At 36.4% G+C, this 21667-nt stretch overlaps 1 protein-coding gene across 1 annotated transcript in view; it reads left to right on the top strand.

Annotated features, from left to right (window-relative positions):
• The window catches only part of LOC129003604 (collagen alpha-1(XVIII) chain-like), a 354201-nt gene extending 338298 nt beyond the window's left edge, over positions 1 to 15903 (top strand). The window contains exons 15-22 of the mRNA XM_054431902.1: positions 476 to 564; positions 2456 to 2548; positions 5137 to 5265; positions 7166 to 7180; positions 11300 to 11488; positions 12206 to 12321; positions 13397 to 13540; positions 14193 to 15903. Coding sequence (XP_054287877.1) covers positions 476 to 564; positions 2456 to 2548; positions 5137 to 5265; positions 7166 to 7180; positions 11300 to 11488; positions 12206 to 12321; positions 13397 to 13540; positions 14193 to 14292 — 875 coding nt within the window. The 3' untranslated portion in view covers positions 14293 to 15903. The remainder of the gene's footprint in view (positions 1 to 475; positions 565 to 2455; positions 2549 to 5136; positions 5266 to 7165; positions 7181 to 11299; positions 11489 to 12205; positions 12322 to 13396; positions 13541 to 14192) is intronic.
• The last annotated feature ends 5764 nt before the right edge of the window (positions 15904 to 21667 follow it).

Below are 21667 nucleotides of genomic sequence, written 5' to 3'. Positions count from 1 at the left end.
TGGCGCTGATCATTGATGAATTGATCAATAATACAATAATGAGATAAATGAGGAACAGGGCAAGGCACTGGTTCCTACTTGTTTGTTTCTGTGTTCTGGGCTTAGTACAAAGCAACGAGTGTGTGTGTAAGATGCAGGCAAACCCACCCATTTACAATGGATCTAGGTAGGCCTATTCTAGAGGTTAAATATCTTGATGCCAACATAAATGTAAACCTTGTTCGTTGGAATGCAACCGGATTTGACATATTTAAGGTGTCAATATCAAGCACCTTAAATACGTTCTCAGACGTTGTTGTCGCTCCTAGGAGGGCGTTAACCAAAACATTCCAACGACCAAGGATTATATAAGCCAAGCAACAAGGTACATAACCTCTAGAATAACAATTTCATATATTTATGCCTTATAATATGGACAACATTCTTCTAATTTCTACAGTATGAAATGTACAACAATAATGATTATATTTTACAGGCCCCTTCTCATCTCCCAGAAGGCAGATCAATGAAACCAAAGTTGTGCCAGGAGCAGTTACTTTCCCTACCAAAGCTGCTATGTCTAGTGTGAGTTCATTTGTTAGAAAGTCAGAAAGGAATAATAACTCTTTCTTAACCCTGGACATTCAAAGGCCAAAGTATTGGACATCAAGGGTAACATGCAAATTTTAATTTACAATTCTTATTGCAAAGAACTCAACAAAAAGTACTGAAAATTTAACCTGAAATGTACAACCAGGTAGTCAACACTTTAGAAGTACTTCTTATTTTGGCTTTGGGGCTTACCGATATTAATTAGTTACCGTTATGTCAAAGAAATAGCCAAGTGGTGTCATATATGTCTATTCAGCTAAAAGACAGTACCGTACCATGGATTGAGATTGAATAACTTGTCGCTCTGAGTCTCTGTGCAGTGCCGGATTTAGGGTACTTGCGGCCCTAGGCCAAATTACTTGAGCGGCCCTCCTCCTGTGGTGGAAATTCCGTACGATAGTGGAAATAATCATGAATATCTCCTATGCATCAAGGGGTCATCACCATCGACACCCGTGATCGTTGATGAAATTGTGGACATCTCTCCTAAACCAAGTCAAAGCCATGATAGGTATCCGTGACCGCGGCAAAATCGTAAACATCCCCCGCGGGCTGCAAAAAAGGGACATCATCCTCGACACTCGCAACATCAGCGGAATCCTGATCATATCCCATGAGGTGTGAACTTGAGGACATCATCACCGTCACCCGCGACCGCATCAGTAAAATTGTGAACATCTCCCGTGAGCCGTAATCATGGGGACATCATCATCGACACTCGCGACCGTGGCAAAATCGTAAACATCTCCTGCGAAGCATCAATCACGGGGACATCATCATCGACACTTGCGATCGCGGCAAAGTCGTGTTAAAAACTTCTCCCGTGGACTACGATCATGAGGACATCATCATTGTAAACCGCGACCATGTCCAAATCGTAAACATCCCCCTCGGGAAGCCATCACGGGGACATCCTCATTGACACCCCCAGCCGCGGCAAAATCGTTACCATCTCCCGTGAGCCGCAATATCCGGAACATCATCATCGACTTTTGCAACTGCGGCTAATTCTTTAACGTCTCCCGCGGGCCGCAATCACGGGGACATCATCAACGGCACCCGCGGCCGCGGCAAAATCATGAACATCTCACTCGGTCCGCGGAGACATCATTATGGACACCTGTGATCGCGGCAAACTGGTGGTTTAAAATAAATTATTTTTTATCTAAAAAAAATGTTTTTCTCGATCCGCTGCGGCCCCCTTTTGCTTGCCGCGGCCTAGTGGTAAATCCGGCACTGTCTCTGTGTTTTAGTAGTAGTAAGGATGGATATTCGGATGCGAGTTGCACCTTAAAATCAGGGACAGCAATACTATTTGCCCATACTTGCCACAGAAAACTTGATTTAAAAGAATTTGGATGTTTGCTGTTCAAAAGATATCTCTAAAAAATGTATTTAGGGAGCAAGCTGGTCTACTGGTAGAGCGTGGGACTTCGGTCCCTGAGGTCCCGGGTTAAAAATTCCACCAAATCACAATGGATTTGATCTAAGTGAAAATTCCACAAACCCAAGGGTATAATTCCTGTAGTAATGTGAAAAACACTCCTGGGCTCGTACATAGCGTCTTAGTAAAGAAAATTTCACAAGATAAATTAAGATTAAAAATAATAAAAATATGCATGATATAATCATTAATTAATTATTGACTATGAGCAGCTATGAAGAGCAGAAAAATCTTCTGTAGCCAATCAAAAAGCATTTGTCACCTTACATTAAGCTGTAATTTTGAAAACAATTACAAATCACTCTATCCACCTACCATAAAATTTACCTTTAAAACATCATGTAATTATAATGCTGTTTGCTAAGAATCTAACCGTCAGTTTTTGTGTTACATTGACTAATTCTAGCATCTGATTGGCAGATGTCAGTGGTAAGCCCAGTTGGAACTCTGGCATACGTTATAGATGAAGAGGCACTCCTAGTCAGGGTGAGAAACGGCTGGCAGTATGTGGCTGTGAGTATGTCTTCCTTGGTAAAAAAAATACCAAAAGTGTATCCTCTGTTGTGGAATTTTGATTTGATCAAAAAAGAAGTATTGATATTAAAATGGTAGTCCCACTTGAATAGTTGACCGAAAATGCACATGCGGTAACATTTTTACGAAGTTGACATGTCTACCTTTGTCTATAGCTATCTTTCTAAAATTTTAAAGCTGGGTTTTCTAGGCGCAGAAGTGGAGAGTGGAGTCTGACCTCAAAACGAAAAAGTAAATCGGTCCCGGGTCTAGGTCTTACCATGAGACCTACGGTAATAGCTTATCCCCTATATGGGAAATTGGAAATTCGCCAATAGATCTTGTTGCAACAAAATCCTGTTTGCGTTGCATTATCTGGGTTTCGGAGTTAAAGCTACCCACATGTTATAATTTGTATGGTCAATCGTTTACTATGGTTCACTAGTCTGAGCTACAGCCCTTTATTAAAATGATTTATTTGGGACCTGGAAGCCCAATTAGATTTCCAGAAGTGTTACTAACACCAGTTTCTAAAAAAATATACATCTATACTTATTTAATACGCAAGCAGGTTTTTTGTGACAATTACTCCTCCGAAACTACTGAACCGATTGACATGTTCTTGGTGTCATTGAAAGGAGCGTAACGTGAAGTTGTGCAGGAAACTTTCTTTTTAGGGAAATAATTAGAGGGCGAGGCCCTGGGGCCCTTTAAAGTTTCGTATTTATCCATAAGATTAACATGGGAAACAAATATTGTTATGAAACTCCAGCTGTTGTCAGAAATTAAAAGTGAGAAGAAGAACATATGTTATTGTAAACAGTCAATAAGTTTTCTAATTTAACAGTTAGTTTGTTACAAACATTTACTTACTTGGTTGAAATGAAATATTTACTATTTGAATTTGGGTTAGCGTAAATATTACAATGAAAAAAATAAACGAGAGAGCCTGGATAAATTGATATACTAAAAAGAAAACTGAATTAACACTGTGCAGCATTTCTTAGTAATCATTGAAAGAGCCGATTTGCAAACTATGGAAACATAGAAAAGTCATAGAACAGCACCAAGGAGAAGAAATAGTATATTTACAAGAAATGTTGATTATATCAATCTGTTATTTACATCTTGAGTATTCCATAGTCTTTAAGTCGCATCTTTTAAAGTCATCAAAAATTATGACTGTTATTCGTTTTAAAATAACGCCTATAATACATAGCAATTGCTCGATTTCGAGCAACAGGGACACTAGTATGAATTTATATAGATGAACTATTTATCTGTGGACATGGACAACACCAAAAGATGATTTTGGCTTGTTTGACCCTAAGAAAAGTTAAAAGCGTTAGATTTAAAAGTGAATCCAGCTCTTCTTGAATGTTATGTTATTTCCTCCTATCCTCATTTTCCTATCCTCCGACTCCTTAATTGTGGCCTTACAATTTCTATGGATCCATATTTTGGATATTTATGTAGAAATATTGTACCAAAGATTACAAATGCTATACAAAATTGCCGTAAGGTGCAATATCTATTTTGTGTAGCATATGTAATCTTTGATTATACTTTAAAGTAGCCGTAATAGATTTTCTTAGTCTGTAATGCATTGTTCATCCCCAGCAGGGTAAACAATCCATGAATTCTCTAACCAAACCATTCAAAGGTTTGGTAACTAAAACGGTAGAATCAAAATTAAAATTAGCATCTAAGCTAGAATCTGATTTGTGATGGTGTTGGTACATTACTCATAATGCATATTATACATTTTTGTAGGGTAACTTATTAGTTGTGATCCAAAGTTTGTTTGTACAGTAATGGAGTTGACCACAGCTATTTATTAACAATTCCAAGACAAATACAGGAACCAGTAACTGAAAGTGAAAATTCTATAAAGTGTCAGATTCAAATTAAAAATAATTTGTGTTGGATAGTAACTTACCTTACCTTTGACTATTCATACAAAAGATGCATAGATAACATTTCTATACAGTGTACAACATGCTGCAGAGACCTTGCTTTGGAATCCTAAGTAACCCTGTACAATCCCATGAAATTATTGAGAACATTCCTTAAGTTCCTAACCAAACAGCTAACCTATTAAAACTTAAGAAACATTTAAAGAACTGACTTAAGTTTGAAAGTGGGTCCATTTGTCCTTGATCATTGGTCGTTTAGTAATAATGATGCTGGTTCAAGAACCAATTGATTTCAGTTGATTACGAAGTAGTTGTCTTATTCTTATTAACAGTCATTGCCTTAAAATACGCTCCCTGGTATGAGCGTAGTTAAAATCTAATATCTATCGGTAAAGGGTGGTTTAAGCAATAGTGCAGACATAATAACGTGCGAATGAAGAGATTTCTTTACCACAGAAACCACGGATAGAGTTTTCCCATACAAATTTTTCTTCAGTATCCAATTAGTCAATGATAATACTATTTTGTTGTAGTAGTTTTGTTCCAAAGCTTATGATAGATTGTTTACTATCTAGGGTCAACAATTCACGATTGGTAATAGAAGGTAACACATAGTTGTAGCTCATATGGTATCCTTTTTCTGGTCCAATGCCCTTGATGGTTTGTCCACAGCTGGGGTCCCTGGTACCAGTGACTACTGAAGTTCCACCTTCCACTACACCTGCAGACCATCATGTACATCAGCCTGTCTTTGAAACATCCAACCTACTCAACCTGCCACATCATGTGGAATCTCATCAGGTGAGGATATTGCTTTGATGGTAGATACACTACCACAAACTATACAATATTTCCCTTTAAATGTGGCCATCAGTTATACGTGAGTAGATGTAGAACCACTGTTAGAGAGTGTGGCTTGTGTAATAGCTATTTACCTTACATAAGTGTAGTAAGAGCCTTTTTACATCAAATTTACCGAAGTGATGTAAACACGCTCTTGCGTAACGTGTAACGTACAAGATTTTACCTCACCCGACAATATACAGGAGGTTACGAACAATATTTTTCATTATCCATTTCACTCATCTTCTAACAGTAACGTTCATTTACAAACAAAAGCTAGGTTAGGAAAATTCTTCAAAACATAACAATAAAATTCAAGCACACAGCTGATTTCTAGCGTTGAACGTCGTTGCCTCCATAGAGGTATATTTTTTAAGTTAAGCATTCAATGTTATTTAAATGGGTTTCATTACATCACCGAGTGAGTTTTTTTCAACTTTATATCACTCGAGAAGTAACGAAGTTATATACATCACGCTTGGGATAGGGAAGTTTAACATGGCGGGTTAGGTAAAATAATTATTTTATCACTCTGCTATTAAAATAATAGATTTCTGTACAGCTGACATTTTGTCTGTCCTAAACATAACTTTACCTAACCTGCCATGTTAAATTATCCCCATCCCAAGCGTGATGTATACAACTTCTTTACTTCACAAGTGAAGTAAAGTTTCAAAAACTCACTCGGTGAAGTAATAAAACCCATTTAAATAACATTGAGTGCTCAACTAAAAAAATATAGGCTACCTCTATGGATCCAACGACGTTCAACGCTAGAAATCAGCTGTGCGCTTGAATTTTATTGTTATGCTTTAAAGTATTTTCCTAACCTAGCTTTTTTTGTAAAAGAACGTAACTGTTAGAAGATTAGTGAAATGGATACCGGTAATGAAAAATGTTGTAAGTAACCCCCTGTATATTGTCAGGTCAGGCAAAATTTTTTACGTTACACGTTACGCAAGAGCGTGTTTACATCACTTAGGTGAATGTTGTGCAACTCGCTTCAGCTCGTTGCACAACATTCACCTGCGTGATGTAAAAGCACTCTTACTACACTTGTAATGTAAATAGCTATTTCCTGGTCCAAACAGTACTTTTCCTGTCCCAACCAAAAACAAAATTCCCTTTTAGCTTAACAGGAGCACTATACTCTGTTCACAAAATTAAGGCAGTTTTAGAGGATAAAATTTATTCCCTCCTCTTGAACCTATACCTTTAAAACAATAGCTCAACAGCTGAGGTTTTCCAAAACGTTAATTTAGCTGCAACATACTTTTAGCTTAACCTCGCTTGTAAACTACTATCTTGCCCCAAAAATCTAAATTGGTCCCTTTCGGGACTAGTAGTTACTTATACTGTTTCCTTTGTTAACACCTATTTATTACTTTTCCTCACTATGGGATTCGTTTTTTTATGCACCCATCAATGAGTATATAATAACACACTCGGGAGCTAAAGCTGCTAGAAGCTCAAACAGAATATATTGAATATCTACTTCAGTATCTAGAGTTCATGGTAAGTACTGTGAATAGTTTAAGTAGGTTTCCAAATTCTAATGTAAACTCTGGAGCACTGTATCAAAATGTCCCAAGGGATATTGAACAGTTTATTTAACAATTTAAATCTTCAATATCCGGTAGTAGGAAAATGAACTCTGAAATATCACAGTTTTAATGTGTGTTTTATGTTGCTTATGTTTGAGTGTGCTAATATCCATTCTTATACTATTTTATATTTAAATATCTTAGGGTTTATTGTAAAAAGTGTGCTCCACTCTTTGGTTATGAACAATTGCTGTGCATTGTGACCATCAGCATATTAGGCCAACTATAATATTATTTTGCTTTCACGCTTTCAGACTTACCCGAGAATGGTAAGTATTATTGCTTTTTACTGAGTTCTAGTTGTTTTGGTGAATGGTTCATGTTATAGAGGGTGACAAAAAAATCTGGAAACGGATTAATATCTTTTTAACTAAATCCGTTAGAAAATTCAAAACTTATACATAAATTGATATAAATATGAAAACTACTTTTTACAAGAATTGTCATTTTTTGAACTCTACCCACAGGGGACGAACCATCAGGAGTACATAATCTTTAATGTAAGCATAGGTTGGATATGCACATATTTTTAAAGGGCTTGTCAACTGGAGTTCATTGCGTCTCATTGGTTCATCCGTTACAAAATGGCGGATGTCCAAAGTTCTTGTGGAAAATACCTGCACAGGCCTTAAATACTTGTAGTCAACATTAGCTATAGAGAGGTGACACTGACTCCTCATGGTCCGTCCCCATCAAAGGTTGAAATTCAAAGTGACTAATATAATTTAATTTTCAAAACAAATTAACCAGGCTTCATCTCTCTAGCTAATGTTGACTGCAAGTATTTAAGGCCTGTGCAGGTATTTTCCACAAGAACTTTGGACATCCGCCATTTTGTAACGGATGAACCTTTTGAGACGCAATGAACTCCAGTTGACAAGCCCTTTAAAAATATGTGCATATCAACCTATGCTTACATTAAGGAATATGTACCTACTCCTAATGGGTCGTCCCCTAGTAGAGTTCAAAATAATGGTAATGCTTGCAAAAAGTAGTTTGTTCATACATATAAGTTTATGTGAAAGGTTTGAATTTTCTAACGGATTTAGTTAAAAACACATTAATCTGTTTCCAGACATTTTTGCCACCTTGTATATTTTTTTTATAGAATAAGCATTAAAAATCTGGAAGTATAATTACAACTTTTGATTAGGATAAGTAAACACTCTTGGCTCATTCAGAAAGTAACCTCCATTTGAACACAACAGCTAGGGATGCTTTAATAAATGTAGCCCCAAAGGCACAAGAGGGTTCCCTCTTTATGTAGGTGAAGAGGCGCATATCTCACAGGCCCATAGTGCATCACATGCAAACTGCAGGTCTGGAACACAATGTTGGAAGTAATGAGTGTAGCGGGGACGTTCAATACAGCCTTATGTGGCAGGTTATTTGGAGTCCAGCCGTGGTTGTGTATGGGGAACACTTATTTCAATTTTGAAGCGCCGCAAAATGTGTAAACTAGTTTAAATACCACCAACTTAGTTGTTGTAAGATTTCCAACATCAAAAAAGTATACATCTGCAGTCATTCATCAGAAATATTGTTCAATATGGACCAAATGTGATGAGCAAAGGAGTAGATTGTGAATCTGTTCAGTAAAGCCATACAAAACAACCGCCTCAAAATGCTGACATCCGCTGTTGTGCTAATAAGCATGAAAATAGCCCCCAGTAAATAACATCTCTTTCTTGCATATGATGAAAAATTGGCTGGTAACTATATTTAACTTTATTATTATTACTATCTCAGTAATTCTGTAATGATTAAGAACTGAAAGATATCGTTGTATTAAGGCTCAGACAATATTTTAACGTTTTTAAATAGTAGTTTACACAACGATTGCGTAAAGATAGTGTTAATGACACGAGTAGAAAATTTAAGGTACGAGCCTTGGCGAGTGCCTTAAAAACTTCTACAAGTGTCGTTAACACTATTTACGCGAGTTGCATACACTACTTTATCTACGACGGTGTTTTAATTACTCAAAATCACTACTCATAACTTCTTATTAGAGGTTATGGTTTTGTTTATAACCTCTAATTGCCACTGACAGTGATGCAACGAAACATTGTATCAAATACTAATTGCACCAATCAACAATTAAATTGACCTGAACAGCTGATTAGTTGAATTTTGAATCATTACAATTCTGCTTCTCCTCTCTCAATCCTTGAACCTCATTGGTCCGTTTCCGTTACCCGTGTTGTTATGAGTAAAACTATGCTGTTATGAAAGTAAACAATGCTGTTATGAGATACTTTTCAATTCTAAGAACTGTATAAGAAACGGCTACTTTAAAAAGCGGTCGTAGGTAAAATGTATTACAGTTGCTTGAATATGTGTGATCATGTTCAAAGTATGTGATCATGATACAAATGTGTATCATGTTGATGTATAAAGTAATGATTTGGTTTTCAAATGTGTATAATGATTGGTTTTTTACATAGTTGTTCTTCATATAAATGATTGGAAGTTACATTCTGAGCAACATTCGTATATCCAATAATTAATTATAATCAAACAAAACTCTGTCCTTGATGGGTTTAGAGGGGTAACCATCAACACCAAACATTTACATTCGATCCTTTTTAGGACAAATTTCAGTTCCAATCAGTGGCGGATCCAGCTTTAGATTGAGGGGGCCAGATTACTGGTGAAGCCCCCCACATCATCATTGTCTCCCACGGTCACGGCAGAACCCTGACTAACCCCCGCGTTAACGGAACATTACCACCGTCTTCTGCAATAGCGGCAAAATCATGAACAATACCCACACTCCTGATGTAGACATTGTTGTTGCCTTCTGCTTTTGCAACTAAATTCTGATCATCTCAAGATCCCACAGTCATGAAAACATCAACATCGTCTTCTCTGATCGCAGCAAAATTTGTTTCATTTCCCGCAAACCCGGAGTCGTATAGACACACCATCATTGTCCCCTTCGTTCGCGGCAAAATCCTGAATAACCCCTGTGGTAACTAACACCATATCTGTATTCTGTGATTGCGGCAAAATTATGAACATCTCCCGTGGCCGTGTAGACATTATCGTTGATTATCGTTGTCTGTTCGCGGCTAAATTCTGATCATCTCCCAGGGCCATGTAGACATCATACACTCGTTTCCCACAGTCACAGAAACATCATCATAGTCTTCCACGATCTCGGCATAATTCTGATCATTTCCTGCAGCTGTGTAGACATCGTCATTGTCTCCCGCGGTCACAGCAAAACACCGAATAATCTCCGCAATGGAACATCATCATCGTCTCTCAAGATCTGGGCAAATTATTGTCCATTTCCCGCAGTCGTGTGGACATCCTCATTCTCCCGTGGTCACGGCAAAACCCTGAATAGCCCACGAGGTAATGGAACATCATCATCGTCTTTGCTGATCGCGTCAAAATTTTGACATTACATGTAGTAAAAAAACTAAATGCCTGATGGGGGTTAGCTCCCTTCCCCCATCCTTCTGGATTCGCCAATGGTTCCAATCAAAACTTGTCATCAACTCCAACACATTATATTTACTAACATGCATTACTTATCTGACTATACTCCGTTCACAAATTGTAGCAGGGGAAAAGATCCATCCCCTCCATTTGATCCTACCTTTAAAACAATAGCTGAGATTTACCAAAACGTTAATCAGCAGCAACATATACATTAAGAAAAATAGTAGTGAGGGAACTTCGCCTCAAACCACCTCAATTTTGTGAACGGACTATAGCTTAGTAGTTATATGGCTTGTTGAGCTTGCCTAAAAAACCAGCATGTCACTGGCTCGACACCTTTCGATGGTTTGAATCTGTTAAGCCCCCCATACACGGCCACGAGCCTGTTGGCGGACACGCTCACGCATACTTGCTTGCCGCCACCGCACAGTAGGCCTACTCTTGCTTCTCTCGTGCTGTGACAGTCCGACAAGCCGATTGCAGAGCCCAACATGCTCGCCGGTACGAAGCCTCGCAGACCCCTCACACGGGCGAGCATGTTCGCCGCCAACACCGTCACGAATATGCTCGCAAACATTCTCGTCCGGTTATGGGGGGCTTAATCATGTCTATGATCAAATTACTTTTGATGGAGTCTTAAAGAAAACAGCTGATTTTAGTCAACTTACTTGTTGTTGCTGCTACACTGATCCTTCACTCCATTCTACATCATCGATATCAACTGAGAAGACACAACTGGGCGTATTTTAACCCAAATATGAGTAAAGGAGTGTAGAATGGAGTGTGTGGCCATGTATGTCTTTTTTACTGACTGAGACCAGCTGCTATTTTATGACAAAAACTCCCCCCTACTCAGACAATGTGTGTCACTGTCTTAATTAAGTGATTATATTACTCACATACAATACCTACCTACTAATTGTTATGCAATGCAGTTAAGGATGGTGGCTCTAAATGAGCCATTTGCTGGAGATCTCAAAGGCCAAGCAGATTACCAATGCTATCGGCAGGCGAGACGGGCCGGTCTCAAGGGGGACTTCAGAGCTTTCCTATCATCGAGGGTTCAAAACATCAACACTCTCGTCCGTTTTGCTGATAGAGATCTACCCATCGTCAACCTGAAGGTATAAACATATGGGTTGGGTTCTAACGATTTAATAGATTGAAAAGCTGAAAAAACATATTCATTGTGCTTATCAGGAATATCAGTATCCACTGAATAATCACATGGAAGAGTGTACACTTTTAATGGAAAATACCACCTGTACACATGGAGTATTTATTGACAATCATCCATAGTTTTCTCACTTGACGCTTGCATTTCTTCTAGGTATTCAGTTTTCAAATTGATAAGTAATTGTGGTTGCCTTTAAAAGCAAATAGTCTTTTATACTATACTATGTCAACTTATTCTCATAAAAATTTTTTTCATTATCATTAGAAACATTTGTAATCGATTAACATTTGAAAACCCAAAATTGTATTGAAAAGTTGCTAAGAACTTTTTAACTGTTTAAAACTGCTAAGCTTCGACAGGCAAAAGTCCATAAAATCTTGGTCTACAGAAACGCTGGTAATGTTAGTGATTTTCTATCGGCCATCACCAGTAGTAGAGAGCCCTGTTAAGGCTCTGAAGATGGTCATCAGCAACTATGCTGAAACGCCAGCCCAAGTTACCTAAAATGACAGGGTTATTTTTTCCGAAGATCAAAAATTATCAAAATAAAGTTTTCTTGATTTCTTGTTAACTAATGGTACTTCACAACTTGTTCCTCACAAAATATTGATAACTCCCACCTATTACTTTGGATGACCAAAGCGTGGACTTTGTTTATTTACAGGGTGACGTTCTATTCAACTCCTGGCAAGACCTGTTTAACGGAGACGGAGCATATTTTCCACAACCGCCCAGAATATACAGCTTCAGTGGGAAAAACATTCTCACAGATTTCTCTTGGTAAGCTCTTTTTAGGTATACTTAAATTTACTTTTAGGTATTTATTGCACAGTAAGATACCAAATAAAAGCTATACATGTATGCAGTGCTCAACTTGCAGCGGAACAAGGAAGAATGTCTTTCCACACACTTTTGAAAAGATAGAAATATTGTCATAAATAGGTATTTAATCAGATTAAATAGGTTACAGTTCCGGCACCTTATTTTTTTACAATCCAGCACTGCATTATGGGTGAATTTCAGAGTAAATATACAGTTCAGTAACAATTGTGTTCTTTGTACTCAAGCATAGTATAACAAATTGTATGCCCTCTTAGCTTAGCAAACCAGCACAGATCGAGTGTAAACCGTTTTCATAGTATTTTGACAGTGACATGTGTTGATTTTATACCTGTTAACTGAATAACATTCTTAACTTTTAGTTGGTTTTAAGGGATTGAAATTTAAAGTCCTGGTTTTGTCTCTATTTGACTTTTGGAGAACCATACTGGGTTAGAATTAGCAGGTCAGAGTCCATAACAAATTGATTTTTTGAGCATGAATTAAATATGTGGTGCTGTTTAAGAATGATCTGTTATAGTTTACTAATCCTACTAATATTATAAGTGAGAAGTTATAAAAAGAACGGCTGGAAAAGTCCTCAAGAAGTTGATCAGTTCCCGGCTGAATTCAGCCTTGGTCGCTGCAGGGGACCTGTCCCCTCGTCAGTATGGATTCAGGATGGGGCGATCTACGGTTGACGCTGTTGAGGAGTTGAAGCAAGCCGTGATGAGAGCTGAGAATTTTAACCACTACTCTCGTAGGGTTGGGCTGCTCGTAACACTCGATGTGCGAGGTGGTGCGATATGCTGGATGCTCTGGAGAACACCTTCCACGTTCCGGCATACCACATGCGATCATAGAGGATTATCTCCGGTTCCGCCTCCTCATGTATGACACTACAGAAGGCCCACGGACGATGAGTGTCACTTCTGGTACCATAGTTTCCCTAGTATTTTTTTACAATTTAAGTTAAGTGTGTAACAATAACTGTGTAGTGATTGGGATTCTGTATGTTTTGTTATGTTTTCTCTAGGCCCAACAAGTACATGTGGCATGGATCTTTAACGTCTGGGGACAGAGCAATGGACTTGTATTGTGATGCCTGGGATTCCGACAGCCATGATAGAGTGGGTTTAGCTTCTCCCTTGGCACAGAACAAACTGCTGGGTCAAGAGAGGTGAGTCTAAATCCAACTTAAAATGTTTTGAATGGAATGCACATTGCAGTAAGCTGCTATACTTTTATTATTATTATCGTCATTATCATTTGAGATGGAACGCCACCTATGTGCGTGTTTTAACCCAAATATGAGTGAAGGATGAGTGTAGAATAGTGTGAGATGATCTGTGTAGCTGTTGCTGACTAAGATCAGTAAAGATTTTAACATTTAAACATCGGATGAAGTATTTGCAACAATAGTCTTATATCTTCTAAGCCAATTTTTTCCAAGTGGAATACTATTTATGTGGTAGTCGATATACAAAAAAGAGGAAATTTCTTTAGATGATTTATTTAGGTATTGGTGTTGTCGGATTGTACTAAAAGCACCAAATCATTTGGATAGGGTATATATTCTTTGATGATGATGAGTTGAATTGATCATTTCATTTAATTTAGGTTTTCCTTATACTAATCAGGCAATATTTAAATGAACTTTATCTATTTTTGTCAAAAAAATATTTGTTAATCAATTAGCTATCAACACACATAAAACTTTAGGATAACTTATAGCCTACATAAGTCCTTTAGTAGGAACTACTTAGCAATTAGCAAGTACCCAATGAAGTCATGAAGTGTCAAGTCATTGATTCAATGTACGATTTGTCCAGATTCCCATGTGACCAACAACTAGCTGTACTGTGCATAGAAACAGACAGTCCTCCATTTAGAGCGAGACGGAGACGAAGCAGACAAAAAGGCAACGACTGACCTTAGGAAAACACACAACCTTCCAGCCAGCCAGCCCAGCAATAACTGGCAGAGCAATGATAAAATGTTGTCAAAAGGAACACTGCAAGGTCTTAGAATACCACCTCAACATTTGAAAAAAGGAAACATTTTAAATCTGGCTAATTATAATCAGAATTGAGAGTAAAAATCTGTTAAAAAAATTGCAACAGATAAAAAAATATAGGACAAAGTCATGTTTTGTACCATATTACTTTTGAAATATAATGAAGACCTTCAGAACTATAACAGCCCAGTGTATATTGCACGGTGCTTTGTTCAAGTTCAAAGTTAGTTGCAGGACAGATTTTTTTAGATCTGCACTTACATTGTTTGTACTGACATGAACTTTTTACAAAGATTGGAAAATGCAAGTACTTTCACCAAATGAACCCTTTCTTTGTAAAAACATCTGACTTGATGGCAAACACAGTAGTTTGTTTTTGACTGAGCATTGGATTTAAGCAAACATTAAGATATTACAGTGAGGAAACCACTTTTAAAATTCATAACCCCTCTTTCAAACCTCCAAAACTCACTGTGAATCCCAATTATTTTTTCTCCCAAAGATTGTATTAATATGGTGAGGGTAGTTGAGAAACTTGCCCGCTTAAAAGTTAATTGGATAAATTTCCTTTTTTGCCTGGCAAAGGTTCTGTTGGTACAGCTAAAAATCACACTGTTGTAACTGGCCTTGAAAGTAAGAGTAAGTAAATTTTGTTTAAGAAGAATTTTTCAATGGGTGACTATCTAAAATGTGCCAAAGACAACTATTTTTAGAACACATAAAAAATAAACTGATGCTAGTATAAAATTACAGTTAGTTGAAAAACAGTTTTATTGAATTTATAAAATAAGCCTGTGGATGTGATAGTGAGTTTGGCATAAATTATATAAAAGATCTTAAATGGTTTAATGTTAAACATTTAAATATTCCATGGTCTTCCAAATATGTTTTAAGTAGCTTTTTAGTGTTTTCAATAAACATTTTGTGTTTTTTTATTGTAGTAGAATTAGAAAAAGCTCAATCAAGAAAAACAAGATTGACAGAAATTACTACAATATTGCTAGGGCTGGCTGAATTAGAATTTGTATATACTTGTAAGATTTTTACTGTATTACGTTACTGAAGTTTGTGTAATTTTTGTACAGTTTGTTGTTATATTCCTTGAGGTTTGTGATAGAGTCTGTGTATACTGTTGTGATAGAATATTTTTTGTTCAACGTTTCAGAAAGGCGTGAATGACTTTTGATTTTTGTAAGTTACCTAAAAGTAGACTGAAGTATTGAAGATGTTTACGTCCATGAAAATATGTGTGATTATAAGGTTTGGCTTTACCTCTAAAGATAGGTGTCCAAAAAAATTGGTTCTCATCAACTTTTGAAATATGCAACAATATTTCAAAATTATTATTTTTGTTCTGAGGAACAGTAACATTTGGCGTGTACCATATGAACAAAATGTTATTCTGTAGGTTTTTTCATTTTTCTTGACAAGAGTTTTGGCATATTACACATTAAGAAAAAGAACATGAGCCTCCATCTAGCTGTTCCTTAGGGGTAGCTGGGGGGCTTTGGAATAACCCTGCAAGATAGTGGGTAGTAGCGGCAAAGGTCCTACCTAGACATTGTTTAAAATTTAGGTACAAAATTGTTTATTTTACACTATTTTGTAAAACTACCCAAGGTAAACGGGGGTCTCATAGGAGGGGCTCAAACCCCCCCCCCCCTAGACCATATTGATGGACGCCCCTGTAAATAAGTGTTATGAAGTATGGTTCTTTATTTAAACCAATTAAAAGTGATATTTAATAATGATAAATTGGTAGAGCCAACCTTTGATAAGGTAAAAAAAATGTCTTCAAGAATATTTGTTTTTTTCTGCTTGAACATGTTTTATTGAACACCAGTTTAAACTAAGAAATAGACATAGTAAAATGCTGAGCTTGGAAAAGTAGTTAGTATATCATATATAAACATCATGGGTTTATTGGTTTATTGCTGTGCATTAAACTGAAAATATTAATTCTAAATAAGGAACAGCCTATTAGACCTATTCATATAAATTTATTATTTTAAGAATAATCAGAAAATACAGTGTTAAAATCCTACTAATTCATCAGTTTTTTAATTTTAAAATCGTAAAAATATTTTGTTGCATTTCCTGTTATTTTACCCTTGAAATTAAAAAGATGTGGATTTTTGTAGTAGGTAAGACTCTTTCTGTCAGAAAATATTACTTTTTGTTTTTAGAAGTTACTATTACAGAAACATCGTTTCTTTTATCATTGTGTTTCATTATTTTTTTCAAAGATTTTACATTTATTAATAAGTGAACACATTTTAAGTGAGTGATACATTTTGAAATAATCTGACTACAATAATGTAGTAACCGACTACAAAAATCAACACACTAAAGTTCTGGTTGTCACATTCTATTTAAAAAAAGTAAATCTTTACTTCCTGGTCCGTGCTATTACCACTATGAATACATTGAAGGTACTGGTAAGTGGTAACTCTAGAAATTATATATAATTTAATTTATTAAGTAAAAGATCATTGCAGTTATGATATAATGTAGTGTTAAAAATTATGTATCATATTAAGGCTATAAGAGTGTTATTTTTAATGTTAACTATTAACTGTTAAAAATGAAGAATGTTTTTATTATGTTGTGTAAATGATTACCTTACACAGTAAATATCCTTCACGTACCAATGAAAATAAGGTTCTTTAAATTGAAAATAATTTCTCTCAATTTTTGTTTTGTTTTAAGTTATCCCCTTTGTTGTCTGTGCTCTGAGCTAGAAGTTTATGTAACACCTTATTCTCTATATTCAGCTTGGGTGGTTTCTTCAGTGGTCTTCCTACGCTATCTTCTTATCAAAAACACACTGACAAATCACTTACCTAACTAGTAATTTTTTATTATCAGTGTGACGAGAAAAATTTTGCAAAGATTATTATATTATTAACTTCAAGTAAAACTTAACTTCACATCACATCAAATACTATCATTGCCCAATTTGATGACATTAATGCTCATGCTTTTAACCCCTTATAACTAAGAATCACTATTGACTTTATTAACAAACACAAATATACCTAAACAACAAATAGGAAAGCAATGCTCAAGTACACTCTCACACACATACACATTCACAAGAAATTGACGATTCCCCTGTCTACAAGGCAGCGGAGAAGACATCGATGGTAAATGGTAAATAGTATTCACTAACATTTTTATTTGACCCTTCCTAAAGTCAATGTTACGAGTGTAGTTCTGTCAAGGATTTTTGTATGGTGATTATACTTAGTATCGACTTTTTTGAAAGTAATTACTTCGATAAAAGTTATGATCAGTCTTAAATGAAGCATGAGACGTGTTATGGGCTAAAAAATTTGGTGCTTTTTGAGTCCTTTGCGTAAATTGATAGTTTCTGAGCAATAAATTTAGCCATATTGTTTGGGGTTATTCATATTCATATATTCCAGAATTAAGGTGTCAAACCATCCACCGGCCCTGAAGAGCAGATAGGGATCAAATTGTGGTCGGAAACACAAGCTGTAAGATGAATTGGGGATTGAGCAACTATAGACCATCTAGTGATTCTGAATGTTCCCAAAAGTGTAAAATAAAAATTGGCAAGGTGCTTTTGGTATTCATACTTGTGATAGGAAACTCTGAATGTCTAAGGCCTCTTTGTTATCTGTGTAAAGCTAAGGTCCAATTCACACAGAACGGACATCGGGCACGGACGAGGCAAGGACATATGTCTCTTCCTTGCCTCTCCATGTAAATAAATTGGTCAATGCCAATTTACAAGTGACGTGGCCTGGGCGGCCGCCCTCCCGCCACCGCCACGTCGCTTCGCCATCCCTCGTGGTGTATCGGAATCAGCATGTCCGTAGCGTGCCCGATGTTCGGACTCCAAATATTGTACTTACTAACCTTGTTTGTTGTTTTATGTTTAGAGTAATTGTGAGTCGTTTCTTGTTATTCACGATGTGAGACAAAATTGAATTCAATAGCATATTTTGTGAGGAAGTTGAACAATTCCCTTGTTTCTACAATCACAGTCGTACAAACTAACTAGTCGACAGAAATAACTAATTCAGTTGACATAAATAACTAACAGAAAAAGCAAATAACCCCTCCGCAGCAAACCTGCAGTCCAAGCAAATTTCCATTTGCCTGAATTGATTTTCAATTACATTGTTTTTATTAATAAGATAAGGTTTAATGAGTAGGCCTACCTAGGTTTGATGCTACAAAGAAACTAATAAAGTGTGTTTTTTAGTAAAATATTTATAGCTTAGTATAAAATTAATAAATTTGTCAAGTGTGATCAAAATATATCCATAAACAAGCATACTTCAACATTTCACAATATTCTCTACAAGAATAACAAGGGAATTTAAAAATTGATATTTTTTTAATTTTCTCCATATCTAACAACTGTACAAAAACACTTTGACATACTGAATTATTTGTTTTTTTAAGCTCTTAAAAAAGGTCCAGAAAGAATAATTTGGGAAATTTTGCGTTTTGAGGGTCAAAAACAAGAAAAACCAACTTTCCCTATAGGGAAATTTGCTAAAAACCAAAGCGTCTAGTCTACAGACAAGTTTTCTTGCCACTTTACCGTCCCTTCGCCGCCCCTTCTGTGTGCATTGTACAAGCCACGTCCGTGCCTCGTCCCCGCCTGACGTCCGTTCTGTGTGAATAGTGAATTGGGCCTAAGAAACCACTGGGTGGGGACGTTACGGACAGAATTTTTCAAAAAAGAAACATTCGCACCTTCTGCTGTCCTAAAGGAAGTTCGGAAAAAGATTTCTAGAGGACATCCCGACGTGCCGTACCGATGAGTTATCCGTCGTTTTGGTCTGCAGTGCGTGCACATGTTTCGATTCGGAAGGCAGACGCACCTTCTGCCTTTTCAGATACTTGGAGTAGTACAAATGCTAGGAGTGTGGAGGTAATTGTCCGTATGTCTCGTACTTCAAATTCGCAGTCCATTAAAAAAGTGTGGATCGTCTATATCGTCTGTCCGTGCTATCTTGACCTACTGCACGTTTAACTTAACACAGATTTACAACATTTTTTTGCAGCATGAAACATTTACTGATTGAATCTTGTGACAGTAGATGAGATTATAAATTTAATTATTTGTTGCTGAAAACCAAGATGTATGAAGCATTTTCTTTAAATGAAATATTAAATACATCTTGGTTGAAACCAAGACTATGCTTCAAGAAGAACACATTCATTCAACATTTTGCTCAAGGAACCCCTCTGCTAATCATCACCATAGACTAACCAACACTAGTAGACTTCTCGTCCCATACTGTATATTTTGAAGCTTGTTTTTCGTGTCTAGTTCATGTCTGGGCTCCGGGGACACTGATCGCTAGTAACAAGAAAATTTTGTTTCTATTATTTTAGGGTTAATTTCATGATTTGTGCGTTACTGTGTGGTTTTGGAGACAAGTTATTATCTATGATATTATATTGTTTTATTTGGTTAAACAAGGTTTTAAATTCTAGATGATAAGCTTCCACGGTCACTGCAGATTGTCAAATCTTGGTCTTCGCGGGTGTTGACCGCGTTGTTGAATTAGTTAAACTAGAGGCCGACGTTTCGGATGCGTAGCAGCTATCCAGCTGCGTAGTTCGCTCGAAGATGGATAGCTGCTACGCATCCGAAACGTCGGCCTGAAGACCAAGATTTGACAAGGTTTTAAATTACTGAAATAACAAGAAACAAATTGTAAACAAAACACTACCTCTACAGTGCACCGGACAGAACGAACAATAAAATTGTCTTCAGCCGATCCTTTTATATGAGAAATCTACTAAAGGATTATGTTTTATCTATGTCATCACGTAAAACTTGCAATATTGCATACAATTTAGGGATCTAGGATCTTTGAAACACACAACAAGTTTTAGATCACAGTTTTATACAGATAACTCATAATCCCGTCAGGACACTAGCCTCAAGGTGACGGGATAAGAGAAAGACTATTATATAACATGTGTAAAACTTTTTAAGGACATATGTCGATATGTCAGTTCTCCAAGAAGTAACTGCGATCTACAAATAAATACTGAACTTTTTTAAAAATTATATAGTTATATTTTTAATATTTGTGGATTTTTAGCTAGACTCACAATCAACAATACCAAAAAAGTTTTCCATAAAAAAACTATAAATTTGGCGATGTTAAACCTAATCTGACAATTTTTTAGTTTGACCTGCGCCCTTGTTTCAAACGTTTTACACCAGTTTTGCGACGAAGCCGAGGTTTAGATTTCTCCTGCTCGGCCATATCCACAAATGGCTGTTTTTCCTCTTGTTTGAGTTTGTGCCATGCTTTAGCTGTCCTTCTTATCATCTCTTTTCCAGATATTGGAGCTCCTTGGTATGAAGATCGATATGCTTGGACAAAGTTCATAAACGGCATTCGTGTAGGCTTGGGCACCATGGCCTTTATCTGGTTTACGTTGTTTGTATCACTATCCATGGTAGTTTCTAGCTTTGTAAAAACTAAATTGTATAATTTTAAGAGTGACTTCAACGATGGCATCTAATTTTTCATCAATTGTTTGTTGAATATACCTAGTTACTAGGCAACCAACTAATAAGTTAGTTCCAGACAAACAGAATTGGGTAAAATCATCCAGGTTTTCTTACAAGAAACAAATATGTAGTGAATAATCTGTGGAAAAAGGGCAAAATAACAGAGTTAGGTAGAAAATGCCCTTGCCGCAGCAAACCTGCTGACTAAGCGAATTTCCATTTGCCTGATTGGATTTTCAATTAAATCTATTTAAATAACATTATCATTATGTTTACAAGTACCTATAGGTTTGCTGCTATAGGGAGGGTAATAAAGTGGGGTTCTTAGTAGAATATCAATAGCTTAGTATAAAATAGAATTTAATTTGCCAAGTTTGATCAAAATATATCTATGTAAACAAGCAAATTACAACAGTTTACTTATTCTCCATTAGAATTGAATAGTATCATTTTAAATTTACAATTTATTTTTTGTGACTAATAACCGTTAAAAACTCTTCAATAAACAAAATTATTTTTTTAAGCTCTATAAAATGGTACTAAGAGAATTTGGGATTTTTTGTTTTGTTTTGAGGGTCAAAGATGAGAAAACCCAATTTTACCCCATAAAACCCCCGTTAAACCCCGATCATGCTGGTTCATGAACTCCTTAAAATTTATCGCGCCCTATACACCTTCAAGCCAACTTTAATCAAAAAACGGAAAAAATTGCTCCATGGCAGTGCATTTTACAGTAGTACCAACATAGATAGCAACAAGACAGTGTTTTTTTG

This window comes from Macrosteles quadrilineatus, unplaced genomic scaffold, assembly GCF_028750875.1.
Source record: "Macrosteles quadrilineatus isolate MER2022 unplaced genomic scaffold, UCM_ALF_1.0 Scaffold_9__3_contigs__length_116548681, whole genome shotgun sequence".
Taxonomy (NCBI): Eukaryota; Metazoa; Arthropoda; class Insecta; order Hemiptera; family Cicadellidae; genus Macrosteles; species Macrosteles quadrilineatus.
The sequence above is the reverse complement of the archived record's forward strand: the minus strand, read 5'-3'. Positions and strand labels throughout refer to the sequence as shown.